The 14,813-nt window shown below is 32.0% G+C and overlaps 1 protein-coding gene across 1 annotated transcript; it reads right to left on the reverse strand.

The window, feature by feature from the left end:
- Positions 1–10,618: 10,618 nt before the first annotated feature.
- On the reverse strand, positions 10,619–13,903 carry LOC144562201 (peptidyl-prolyl cis-trans isomerase FKBP15-1-like). The gene is made up of 6 exons (XM_078311377.1): positions 13,804–13,903; positions 13,654–13,703; positions 13,456–13,518; positions 12,603–12,693; positions 11,851–11,955; positions 10,619–10,818 (listed from the first exon to the last, which is right to left on the reverse strand). The coding sequence occupies exons 1-6, from the start codon at positions 13,862–13,864 to the stop codon at positions 10,736–10,738; spliced, it is 453 nt and encodes a 150-aa protein (XP_078167503.1). The 5' UTR covers positions 13,865–13,903; the 3' UTR covers positions 10,619–10,735.
- Between the last annotated feature and the right edge of the window lie 910 nt (positions 13,904–14,813).

Consider the following 14,813-nt stretch of genomic DNA (forward strand, 5'->3'; position numbering starts at 1 on the left):
ATTTAGAGATATTCTTATTCAATATATATATGATTTCGGAAGATTTCGGTGATATGTAATTAATGTACTAGAGATGCAGTTAATGATTTTATTTATGTATAAAGATTGTGATAAATTTGTATAAACACATATCTTTTTAGGAAGCTGATATGAGTACCCGTGCTACAGTATCCGCACCTAAACTGCCATAACTGCACTTCAGATCTGTAACTTTTTTTTTAATATTAATAGTCAAATCTTGAAGTATGTAGTCCAAAGAACACAAATATTTATATCTATATAGTAAACAATGTAAATGATAAATTAATTACTTTTAAATAATCGTACCCGCACCTTTTTTTGAAATTTCTGACGTCGTACCCGCACCTAAACTGCTGTAATTGTTTGTGGGGACCGCAACCGTTCCAAATCTATAACTTTTTTTTAATATTAATAGTCAAATCTTGAAGTATATAGTTCAAAGAACACAAGTATTTATATCTATATAGTAAACAATGTAAATAATAAATTAATTATTTTTAAATAATCGTACCCGCACTTTTTTTAAAAATTTCTGATGTCGTACCCACACCTAAACTGCCATAATTACTTGTGAGGACTGCAACTGTTCCAGATCTGTAACTTTATTTTAAAATATTAATAGTCAAATCTTGAAGTATATAGTTCAAAGAACACAAGTATTTATATCTATATAGTAAACAATGTAAATGATAAATTAATTACTTTTAAATAATCCTACCCGCACCTTTTTTTGAAATTTCTGACGTCGTACCCGCACCTAAACTGCCGTAATTGTTTGTGGGGACCGCAACCGTTCCAGATCTATAACTTTTTTTAATATTAATAGTCAAATCTTGAAGTATATAGTTCAAAGAACACAAATATTTATATCTATATAGTAAACAATGTTGTAATTTTTATATAACTGCTTGTGGGGACCTAAACTGTCATAATGTTGTAATTGGATCCCTCCTCTTTTTACATATGACACTGAAAGTATTAACATCTAAATATTGAAAGTATTTATATATATGCACTGAAGTATTTATTTTTATGAAGTCAACTATATTTTTGTTAGAGAAATGTTGACGCGGAATTAGTGCCGAGGCTTTGAAAGGGTGCTGCTGGGATTTTAGAATAATAATTAGTTTAGACTATATAATATCTTTTTAGAATAATAATTAGTGGACACAATATAATTAGTGGGGACCATAATACATTATTCCTCTAAATGGAGTTACTGTAGCGTGGGTACAGAAATGATTATTCATCTTTTTAATAGAGAAAAAATTTTAGTCCACAAGGCTTTGTCCACCATTTGTCCACAGCTTTATTCACTTTCTACTAATTATCAAACTCTAACGGTTAAGCATCTTAGATCTCTCTTTTCTCTCTACCCTTCTAACCCAGATCTCTCCCTCTTCATTCTCTCAACAATGTCATAAAACTTCTTTCTCTCTTTTCGATTTCTCTTTCTCTCTTCACAGAAACAAAAGTTCTAGCGGTAGATGCTTCCCTCTTCTTTGGCGGTTCTCCTCTCCTCAACCCCTTCCCTCTGACGACCTCTCCTTTGACGGTCTCCTCTTCGACGAGTTCTTGATCGTGCAGATCTGAACGGCCTACTCTCCTACAGTTCATTTTTCAACAGCAACACCACTACTCGCCGGCACCACTACTTGTTGGCGCTTTCTTCTCTCCGACAGACTTCTCCGGCATCTCCCTTAGATTCTAATGGAGAAAGACGATATAAGAGAGGCAATCCAGAGGAGCGATCTGGTGGAGAGAGATGAGAGCGGGGTGATCTGGAGAAGAGAGATAAGAGCGAGGCGATCTGGAGCATAATCAGGTTATTTTACAGTATTCACTTTGTAGTTTTACAATATGTATCTTGTGGTTTTACAGTATTCAAAACCACTTGTTTATTTACTAATCTATTTAAGTTTCATTCCTTCTATTGATTTGAATTGATAATCATGATTTCCTTGCTTCTATTGAAGTTTCATTTGAATTGATGTAGTCTCAGACGTGTATGCATTATATGAACATTGATTTGAATTTTAATTGTATCATTTACTGTTCAATAACGGATCTCACATTATCTGATGGTCTGATTTGAAATGCATAGTACATTTTCTTTATGCCGTTGTTTTGAATTATTTGATGTACGAAATTACATGATGTTATATTTTGTTTTACAGTATTCGATTTCACCTTCGGAAGAAGAACACGACGAGATTTTGTCGTCTCTGAAGTAGTCAATTAACATATACCACTTCAGATCTGGTGAAATATGTAGAGTGTTTTTACAGGATATAGTTCACATTTTTACATGATATATGCACTATTTTATAGTATCTATTATTGATGTTTACATATTTACAGTATATAGTTCACAATTTTACATGATATAGTTCACTGTTTTAGATGATACATAGAGTGTTTTATAGGATATAGTTCACAGTTTTACAATACCTACATGTAATAAATCCAATTTGTTACATTGTTTATTTTATTTGTATGTAGGATTATATCTCAAAAGAACGTATGGTTCTTGTGATGAGGCTTCTTACTCATTCCAACAATGTTCACAGAAGGTTGTTAATGTAGAAGTTTTATTTTTCCATAGTTTGTTTGATGCTATTTTGGATGTTGAATGATATACTTATGTTTGGTATTGTGTGGTGAATATTATGAATGTGTTGAAAATATGTTGTTGAACTGATGTGTTTTGTTGAGCAATTGTGTATTACAGTTTGAAATTGTTATATTTATAGTTAAGATGTGTCATTTTATAGTATTGAGCTATTGTTGTTTTTATTTTTTGATTTTTTATTTTGAATGTTCTGGATGTTGTATACATGCAATTGATTTATAGTTTAGATGTAGCAATTTTACAGTATTGGTTTTTGTAGGTTGTATGTTTTATTTTTATAGTTTAAGTTGACAATTTTATAGTATTGAAATTTTGTATTTTTTACATTTTGTTTTATCATTTTTGTTGTTCGTGCAATAATATTTTTCGTCTATTTGACTAATTTGCAAAAACATACAATTATTGAATTTTACGATTTCTTCTATTTTTTAAAAGATATGTAGGTTCAAGTCAAATGGAATTGCATTATGGAATACTTGGACTGAAAAAATCATGAAGACTCTTATGAAGAACATAAATTGTAAAATCAGAAGCTTAGTCAAGTAAGCTTGAGGCTGTTTAAACAGGGACAAACGTTACTAAAACGTTGGTAAAACGTTGTAACGTTTTTAGCACACCTTGATCAAAACACAGAAGGAATCTAAAATGTTGGTAACGTTTATAGAAACGTTATAACGTTTTAGGATTGTCAGAACTGCTAAAGCACAACTGTATAGAAACAACTTGAAATGTTATAACATTTTTCTAAAACATTGTAACGTTTCAGAAATGTCAGAATGTTAAAAACAGCTGTATCAAATTCAAAAATCAAGTCACAAACGTTATAACGTTTTAATTAATTCTGAGCTTCAGAAATTCCTGTTTTTGATCAAGATTTTTACAGTGCAAAACGTTATAGAAACGTTAGACAATCGTTATAATGTTTTGGATCATTTGCTGAGCTGTCAGAAAATTGAAAAACCTAGAATCGCATTACGAGATAAAACGTTGTAACGTTTTAGCTCAAACAGCTCATTTTTTAGCTGACTCTATAAATAAGGGATTGGGTTTTCTTCTCAATCCATCTCAGTCGACCCTAATCTTCTAAAAAGTGATTTTCTGAGAGCTTAGCTTACTCCATTGTTGTGAGAGCTTAAAACTTTAAAATCCCTCAAACAACCTCAAACTCACTTCACTAATCTCAAATTGGATTAGGTTAGAGTGATCTATTGAGTGTTTCTCTTGAGTAGCTTGAACTAAGAGACCTTGTTCTCATCTCTTTGAGTTGACCATTTGACTTCCCGCTTGGTGTGTAAGGGCTCAACGGTTCACAAGTTGTAATCCTTTCGTATTGGGTAATAGAAAGGTGCACCACTTGAGGTTGCGAAGCCCCGGAGACGTAGGCTTTTGTTTTGCCGAACTCCGTTAACATCCTGCGTGTCAAATTTCTCTAAACTCATATATTTACTTTCAATTGCAATTTAATTTCAGTTTTTTTGAGCAATTAGAGGTGCACTTAGTATAACAGTTTTCATCTGCTTATTTTACATTATTGAAATTTTATAGTTTTTACGTTTTGTTTTAACAGTTTAAGTTGACAATTTTATAGTATTAAAAATTGATATTTTTTAAATTTTATTTAATCATTTTCATCTACTAATTTTACATTGTTAAAAATTTATAGTTTTTACGTGTTGTTTTTACAGTTTAACTTGATAGTTTTACAGTATTGAAAATTGATATTTTTTTAACATTATATTTTATCGTTTTCATATGTGAATTTTGCATGTCTGTAATTTTATAGTCTGTACATTTTATTTTTATAGGTAAAGTGGTCAATTTTATAGTATTCAATATTTTGATGATTTATTTGTGTGTTCATTAAATCTTGAAAAAAGAATAAAAAAATTAATCGAAAAATTTAATTTTGTCTTTTTATCACATTTTTTGTCAAAATAACTGTCAATAACTTCCTATAATTGCAATATCCGAAAGTACAGTTTGAAAGTACAATTTTTTTGGCCTGTAGTGCAAGTTGCAATTTGTTGTTAACTATCATGGAACCACTTCAAATAGTTGCTGGATGTTTTGTGATTAACTAAAATATTTTATGTGATATATTGTATAATTATACAGCATGTAGAAGTAGTTTTATAGTATTCACGCAAGTTAAAGCTGTGAACAAATGATGAACAAAAGTCTGTGGACAATTAAACGCTTCCTATTTTAGTATGCGCATACTCTGTTAGTATAAACAGTTGCTATATTAGTATAACACTTGGTTGTCTAATATAAATGCGTGTCTTTTCAGTATATACGTTAGTTCTGTTAGGATAACTAAATATTTATCTAATATAAATTAGTATGGTTCAAACTTCAAATACCTCATGTCTTTAATGTTTTATTTGTATCTCGCATCTTTATTTTTGTTTTTAAAGTTTAAACAGTCAATTCGAATCACTTAACATGATCTCTATATTAAAATGTCTACATTAAAATGTACTTGGACACCAAATATTATATTTTTTTTATATTTTTACTATATTTTAAGATAGATACAAAATCACCGTTTTTTAATAGTCACAATAATCTAAAAAAAATTCTATCTATCTAAAAAACAAGTAAAAAATACCCAAAAAAAGTATAAAAATTGATCTTCCAACACATTTTAATATAGAGATGATGTTGAGCGGTTCTAATCGACTGTTTAAATTTTAAAAATGAAGATAAAGATGTGAGACATGAAAGACACGAGGTATTTGAACTCTATATATAAAGAAATGCATTTTTAGTATGAACTCTATTTTCTTTTCTTGGATTGAAGTATGAACTCTAATTATGTTAATATAGTACATGTTTATCTATTATAGACACCAATTAGTAGAACCACTTTTTTTTTTGTTTAAATGGACGTTTAGTCAGTTTAGTCCGTCTTTTATTAAGTCATGATCAGTTTATTCTTATTCGGTCTGTTCGATTTAGTCCGTTTATTCTTATTTGGGCCTTTTTTAAATGGCAATTTTATGAAATTTTATTAATTAACAAGTAAACTAAATTAAAATAAGTTTATTTGATAAGTTTGATGACTTAAATTAATTATTTTAATAAATTACGAATATATTCAGATAATTTCAATGAAACCACATAATTATCTATAAAATAGTTATTAATCGACCACATTTTAATTAATTGTTTGATGATACTCTGTCTGAACGACGAGTACATATATTTATTTACAAGCACGAACCAACCAAATTCATACTGTATCAGTCATGTATTAACATATGGTAATTATTAAATTTGTGCAAAGTGCACATCATATATATTAGATGTATTAATGTAACATATTTAACTTTATAATACTAAAATTTTCTACGATATTATGCTATTAACAATGTAATAATGCAATAATTGAATTATAATTATCACATCAATTTCATGCGAGCTTCTGTGTTTCCGTTTTAAAAGATAATATATATATATATTTTTTTATATATAATATTTAGTATCGATTAGGGATCGTGCAACATGCTGAAGGAAGATAAATTTTGAGTCCGCATCTTCTGCATTAACTAAAACAAAAGGCATCTTTTGAGTTAATACATATATATATATCAGCCGTCTGATCATGAACGGAGCTCATTCAATCCCTGCCTAAAACATAAGGGATCTTTAATATTAGTGCGGATCTAATATGAACGAATCTCAAAGCTCATTGAACGGTCCAGATAAAGATTCCTTTTTTGAGTTAATTAATGCAGGGGTTACTAATTCATTCATAGGTAGCTAAGGTAGGGGGTCAAATTAACATTAGCTAGGTGACCAATACGTGACATGCATGGAGTTGCGCTCTGGCATGTAATATTAATTATATTTAATCTGTAGCTGCATGTTGGTCGATGGTAGAAAATAACAAAGGCCTAATTGTAAAAAATTAATACGTAGGTTTGTCACAAGTTCGTTCATAAATCTTTAATTCTTAATCTTAATTGAGCATGCACTGCGAAATTTTCTTTTAGAAATAAAAATTAATAATAATTAATAATAATTATTATTTATTTTTCTTATCTTTGAGAAATAGATGGAATCATATTTACGGTTTTTAGCATGTGCAGGTTTTCGGAACCATACTAATATTATATAGTACGGTTTCAGTATTTTTAAGATATTAATTCTGACCTGACCTTTGTCCAAATTAAATTGCTTCAATTGAACTATTGGTGGGGTTCCATCAAAAAAAAAAAAATGTATTGCTATGAAAATTAAACTAACCATTTACAGATAGAGAGAGGTTATTAAGTGATAGTTAAATCTCAAAATTCATGTCCCCAGCCACTTGAACCAAATTCAAAATCTTAATTACTCCGGCCGGCACATGTATCATGTATGTATATACTATATATATATATAAGAAGCGTGAAATTAAAAGGATAAGGGTATATTGCTTTGAAATAAGCATCTCAGAATTAATTTAGTTAGTTAAGAAAGTCAATATAATTGTAACAGTGCCTGAGGATCACACATATATTATATTATATTATATTATTATGTAAACATCCCAGTCAAAACATTCATTTTAAATTACATTAACAGAACTTGTTATCAATCATAGTGTTCAATGTTCATGCACTATTTAAAAGAGAAATAATTCATTTATCAACCTCGGGTGCCTTTAAAAAAAAAAAATCATCATTTAATTCTTTATTATTGTATTGCATATTTGCATTCTTTTATAACCCATCGTAAATAATTAAATATTCATCAACAATAAGCTGCCGTACAATTTCGGTATTTGGGAAATTGAGGTTGAAGTGAGTTGCTCATAAATTTGGAATATGTGAGGGGTGCCATCGAAACTTTCCAAAATTAAATTATAGGAAATTATGATTAGAATAAGCTACAAATATATATTATATATATGAGGTCAAGATCTAACAACCACATCGATCCCTGCTTGACCATACCTAGAATACACCTACCAATCTACCCTACCCTTTTGGGAGTTGATTGGAATATATCCCACCAAATAAATTAACATAATGATTATGTAACATTCATTTAATAATTTTGGGGTCTATATATATTTCATTTACTTGTATTTGGAGTTTGAACTTGAAGTGACAACTTGTTAATTAATTGTGTCTAAGGAAGATCTAGTTACACAAAATTAAGGAAGAAAAGAAAGCGGAGCGGAGAGGAGAGGAGAGGAGAGGAGACTAATTATAATTTCACTCGATCGATTACTCACTTAATTTATAACAATAAAATGAGGAGGGAGGAGGGAGGAGGGAGGAGGGAGAGGAGCGGACACAAGGACAAGAGAAGAGAAGAGAGCCGACGTGAAATCATTATACAACTTGTCTTCACCTATTTTTCTCACTGATTAATTAACACTTCTAAATTCAAATGTGAAGAAATTGACTTTTTCACGTTACCTTTTCCGTCTTTCTTTCATTTATTTTTTTATACTAAATGAAAATAGACGCACATAAAAGCTAAATAATATAAGAAATTTTTGTTATATCAACTCAGTGACGGTCGTCTAACTTTTTTCTATACAATAAAAATCATAAAAATCAATATATATATCATGCCTATCATGTTGGCATGGTCAAAAAACAATATTTGGTGACAAGTTCCGAAAAATATTAGCATCGATCCAGAGAACTTCAATTTTATAGAAGAGAATTCTATGTTTAAAAAAAAAAAAATCTCCCATACTGTGCACGCTTCCCAGGTTCTCTATACATGAGCAATGAGGAAAAGAAAATGTATGCAACAGAACAGAACAGAACATAACAGAACAGAACAGAACAGCTGCAATATGACAAGCAATATCATGCAAAAAAAGAAATTGAAAATGTTGGAATAGTGCACAGAGAGCAGTAAGTCTTGCTCTTGCATCATCCATTTTCCAAAAAACACGCTACCTGTTGGTCTCATAAGATAAGGAGGCTTTTCAGGATGGGTGTTAAATGTTAATGCGAATGAATTTTAAAATAAAATAACAGATAGAATATATATATATATGCACGGCCACGGGACGGTTAAATGACTTGGATAAAATTTATTTCCGATACTTTTTCTTTCCAACTCAGTAGAAAGCGCAAATTAAATTCTTTGATTTATACACGATTTGCAGCACGGAAGAGCATATTCATTTACCTCTATATATATATGACTAAAGTCAGATTTCAAGGTTTATCTTGTTCGGCTTGATTCATTTACAGTCCTAATTAATACTAATAGTACACAAAGGCCAGAGAAAGTTGGAGTTGTGTGGTAATTAAAATGCGGTTCAATTCCGGATAATTTTAATAATGATAAGAAAAATGTAAATATTAATTTTTTTTTTTTGACATTTCGGATTTATTTTATGCATACTACTACTAGGAAATAGGAATGTTGAAAGCATATAAAAATTAGAATTGAAATGCATTGAATGACAGCAGTTATTGTTGAAACCTACGTAGATTAATAAAGAGCCGAGCGGCATTAAGGCTCCTGAGTCCTGAGTCCTGAGTCCTGACTGCTACATCAGTTGATTAACTGCTAGTGGGTCCACCTTCTGGCTCGGTGATTTGTCCCATTTGGAAATAATAAATAAAAAAATCTTTGATAACACAAACATACATAGACTGATAGACAGCAGAAATTCGCATATGATAATGATATGATACATTAATTGGTGAATTTACTATACTATTTTACGAGGTCTGGAGGTGAAACTGAAACTGACAGCAAATCTGAGAGACAGAGACAGAGACAGAGATGATGATACTAATTACTAAACAGCTAAATCCCCACCAGAGGAAGCAAGTGGCGATTTATAATTACTGTTATTTCAGATGATGTCTCAGATTCATTGGAGCATGTACGGACAATCCATACCGTTAAGTTTCCACTGGTACTTTTGAGTTGACATAGAATCCGGTGCGTTCTTCATATACTGATACTGCCACAAAATTTAAATTTAAATTTAAGGGTTTTGTGCATTACAATTTACAAGTGCGAGTCGGATTGATTCCAACTGCACGCAATATGTAAAAGTAATGACCTGCCACATGGATGGTACATATGCTCCTACCACATAGAATCCGAATCTTGTCAGATAACGGGGAGTAAGGGTCTAGGGGACCGCCGGCCGCACGCAGTATTCATAAATTATTTACCATGGAAAATTGGAACCGTTCGTTGGGTACTTTACTTTGGTTTTAGATTTGGCTATCATAAGTTGTCAATTATCATTTATCATATCAGGTACAGGTACTAGCCTAGCCTACTAGGTACATTGCATCAAATAAATATATTTTACAAATTTAACCGGAAATCAATTTTATTTTATTAGTAAGACGCCCCAGCCCCCATCAAATAAATATATTTTGCAATTTTTGTATGTTAAGAAAATAAAAGATCAATCATTCTTTTTTAAAACGGATGGAATCAATAGTTCAGTCCCACCGATATTCATAATTTATCGCACCCACATCACAGTGTAAGAAAAAAAAAAAAAAAACAGTCTTTAGTCTAGTGTTCAAAGTAATGCTCTATGTGTGAAATGTCGTACGTTCAAAACTCGAATCATTAATCGATCTCAGAAAATATCCCGATGAGACCTACCCCGCATCACGAATTCACAAAACCTCTCTAATATTAGTGCAAATTATGACTCAATGTTTGAGTAGTTGAGTTGAGTTGGGCAATTCATCGGGTTAAAAAAAAGAAAAGAAAAGAAAGATGTTTGCTTGATGTAGATCCAGATCGACCCGACATGTCTGATTACAAAGGTGCAGAATAATTAAGTGGTCGCTCCATATTTCAAGGATCTCTGCTATGTTATAATGGTATGCTTAAAAACTAATAAACTACAGTTTCGTGCTCAATGGACCCAACATGTCTAACAATACACTTGTACACTTGTACTATACAGGAGAAATATATCACCTTTCTTTATTATAACCTGATCGTACTAGTTATGCTTTCAAGAAACTGTCTCCACTCAAATGTCATCATCCCAATTCATGAGATGATCTCAGTCAAATTTTAATTGTTCGTTTCAATTATAAATTAATCCTCTAAAAAGCAAAATGATTAAAAATAAAATTAAAGCTCGCTGTTGGCTCCTCCCTCAGCTGATTTGCCATTGACTGAAATGAGCTCCGTGTCAAAAACTAGTGTGGCACCACCTATCATTCCAAAAATCTTGTCAGGCAACCTTTCCTTTGATACAAAGGAAAGAGGTATGTTTTAATTTTAAACTGCACATTTTGCCAAACAAGTATAATCAGGGGTGCTTTTGTCCAGACTAATTTAAAAGAGATGTGTCAAATAAGGATCCACATCCTCCCCAGCATAGCACCAGCCACCAGGTACTAGGCACTGTGAACTGTCCATTTGTATCAAGATTCATGCTGGAACTAATCCCCAAAAACCATCCTAAAAGTGAAGGCTTCACAGTGCACGGGAGAGGATATGAATCCGTCAATTAATCAAATAATGTTCCATAATAACTAAATCAGCCATCCTCGTGATTTAATGGTTTAAATTTTCATTTGAGGACAAGAATCCAACTTGCAAAATGTCAGTAGTCCACTGGTCTAAAGCTTGTTCTGATACTGATAGAAACAGTCAGTTTTATTATTTGGAAATGATTTCAAATGCCAAATTGAACATCAGTACATCACCAAACTAGTTGCAGTTTTCCTCTGTGGACATGATACAGCTTTTCTTATTTCAGAACATTAGCTACTGATCCAATATACCATATACTACAAACATCAAATTTTGGTTGATAATTTGCTTGTGTGTGTTGGTGCATTTATATATGTGTACCTAGGTCGTTTTTATGTATATCAAAAGATTGCAAGGAACTTGGTTGTACAAAACATGCACAGATGCGAAATTTCATGCAAAAACCTCCAAAATCTCAAAATAGCACAAATACCCCTAAATCACAACTATTGTGGTTAACCCAAGTACCCAACACAACATGGAAAATAATATGTCCACCTCTTGCTTCCCTTTTTTTAGGAAAGAAAAACATTTTTTGTTTGCTCTAATTCTCTCTAACGAAATAATGGAGAAGGGGGCGGAGTTAAAGAGGTAGAGGTGATAGTAATTTTCATATTCGTTCTCTATTATTCAGTTTTGTTTTCTCTTTATTTGTCATGTTTCCTCTTTTTTTTTCAAAAAAAAAAATTGTGATGGAGGAGAATTACCAGGAATCTTGGGTGGAGAGCCTCTATCACCATAACCCATTTTAGAAGGTATCTTCAGCTTCCTCTTTTCACCGACGCACATTCCCAGCAGCCCTTGGTCCCAGCCTAGAGCAAACCAAATTGCATGAAACTCACTACATAAATCAAACCTAGCTAGCTACCAGTATCAGTACATGTTTGACCAATTTTCAGACTTCTTTTGTTTTTATTGGGGTGGCATCATACTTCACCAAGTAGGGGCATACTCGGTTAAAGTTATGATAATTTGGGATTAAATGTACAAATTCAGTTCAGCGAGACTTGCTTCTTTTGCTCATTTGCTTGAGCTAAACGGTACAATTTACTGTTAATTGTAAGCATCTCTGCACACTGACACAAAATTAGGTCATAAATGTCTTCCCTAGCCCCTCTGTTGAGGAACAATATTCCCACTGTATATTGACTGCAACACAACAGTGACCTAGTAACTCTACAGTCTACTCCATTGCGCACCAGTCCTTTTTGTATAAAACTTCAGAAAGCCTCAATAGACAATATTTGTATGAACTTTACAGGGCTATAGTTATGACCAAATGTTTTACCCATTTCCCTTGCCTTATTAAATGCTTGATTTTATAATTAAGGGTAAATGGATGGAAATTTCATCACTGGATCTAACTCCAAAATCAATTAGCTTTCTGTATGTGTCATATGCATCAACTCCAACCCTGTATGGGTCATGATTGATACAAACTTCTAATGCCAATATTTACCTTTAATTACTTGGCCATTGCCAAGTGTAAATTCAAATGGATCACCTCTTTCATAACTAGAGTCGAACACTGTACCATCTGTCAGTTTCCCCTAAAACAGAAAAGGACGACATAAAATAAGTTGGACGGATGGTTAAAAAAACAGCAAAAGGACTTAAATATGCATGCCGATATTTGATACAATTTTGCAGATATTCACAAACCATTTAAGACTTGAGAAATTAAGATTATCCAGCCCTTTCAATCTGATAATATTGTTCCCATATTCACACAAGTTTGACGCTTCTATTAATTGTGAAAAACAACACACTTATCTATATATATACATACAATACCCCACAATTCTAATAAGCCCAACCTGATAGTTGATATGTCAAAAGAACTATGCTTAAAAGCAACCATATCCATACAACCTTCGGCATTTGTTGGGTACACAATTACTGAACAAATATAAGTTAAATTTTGCACTTGCTGCACTTCAGACAGGTATCAGTATTGGCCTATTGGTCTACTACCAGTATCTATATTTATTGACAGGTTGTACATTATAGTATGGATTAGGCATTTTCCTATATCTCTTGTTCCCATGTGGTTGCTTTCTTTCAAAGCCCAGTATTTAGCTGCACAACAAAGGTTAAATTGGATTTTCATTTGAGGCAACATTGCATAGCAAAGGTCAACAAGAGAACATAACAAATTGCCAACTTGGGTTGATAACTTGATACTCATCTACTGTGTACCAGGTTATCAACATTATTCAAGTTACCAGCAGCAGGATTTCTAATTTCAACAATCTAGATAAATAACAGAATTACAATGAGAAGGCCCCAACTTAAATATGAGAAAAATGTACCCGGTAATGCACTTTAATTTTGTCCCCTTTGTGAGCTTGGATGTCGCATGTTTCCGGCTTGTACTGAAAAAAAAAAAAGATAAAAAAAAGAAGAAGATAAATTACAACAAAACAGATAGTACAAATACACAACTCAGAAGTCAATGTAAACAAATCACAAATCACTGAGAAAATAGAATAGATAGCGATAGTGCTTACCTTTACACCGATCTGGAGCTCGGTGACGTCACCAGATTTCTTGGCGGAAACTAGATAGGAGTTGTTTGAAACAACAAATCAAGTTTAGATCCCTGTAAATTAAGAAATGAGAAACAAAAATAGAATAGAATAGAATAGAATAGTATCTACCCAAAAAGACAACCGCCGCAGTGACAATGATTGCTAGAACCAGTTTTGCCATGGTTGACATTCTCTCTCTCTCTCCCTCCGTCCCTCTCTAGTCTCTAGTGGTAGACTGGTAGTCGGGTTTTAGGTAAATTCGTATTTGACTATTTGTATTTCTTCTGCGTACCTGACTGAGTATAATTGAATCGGACGGTCTGAAAATGGATTGGCACGCATCTCAAAGCACAAATAATTCTGCCCCTCTGTCCTTCTGAATCCCCACCAGCTGATAGTAAATCTGAACCGTCTTCTGAATCCCCACCAAATAATACTGGCTTCATGCACTATTTCTGAATAGGTACCCGTACCAATTGAATTGAGTTAATGTGAGCCGTAAAGTAGTGGATCCTACTATTCAATACGTGAGAGTGAGAGAATACTTGTCCCAAATTTATGCCGATTTTTTATTAATAAGAAATAAAACAATTCAATATTATATTAAAAATAGAAAACAGTTTGAGAATATTTTAGAAGATAGACAAAACGTCGTAGTTATCTTTATGGTATCCAACTTGAACACTATACTCTACAACATCCAAATAACAGCGAAAACCAAAAAATAAAAAATAAATAAATTACTTGAACACCATTATCTATCAAGTCCAAGTAGCTTTTTTTCAACATAAGCTTTTGTACAACTGATTTTTTTCATTGTATTTTATTGGAACATGTAAATGTGACTGAATTGGTCTTTATTAATTTTTAAATTTGTCTTTATGTTTTGTCATTTTCTAAATCGTTAAACAAAACGGTACTGAATCGGAAGTCAATGTAATATTCGTTTATTAAAAATTTAAAATGAGAGAAGCTGGTCAGGAAAAAAGGAAAATGTGAAACAAAACAAGTTAGTTAATTTTCCTGGGCCGTATTAGGCCATTTCGGTAGCTTCTAAAAAATATCGGCTTGGACCAATGAAAAATAATAAATAATGTCTCTATTTTGAAAATGATGTCTTCGTTTTTAAAGTTCAAGTT

This window comes from Carex rostrata, chromosome 11 (assembly GCF_964058835.1).
Source record: "Carex rostrata chromosome 11, lpCarRost1.2, whole genome shotgun sequence".
NCBI lineage: Eukaryota > Viridiplantae > Streptophyta > Magnoliopsida > Poales > Cyperaceae > Carex > Carex rostrata.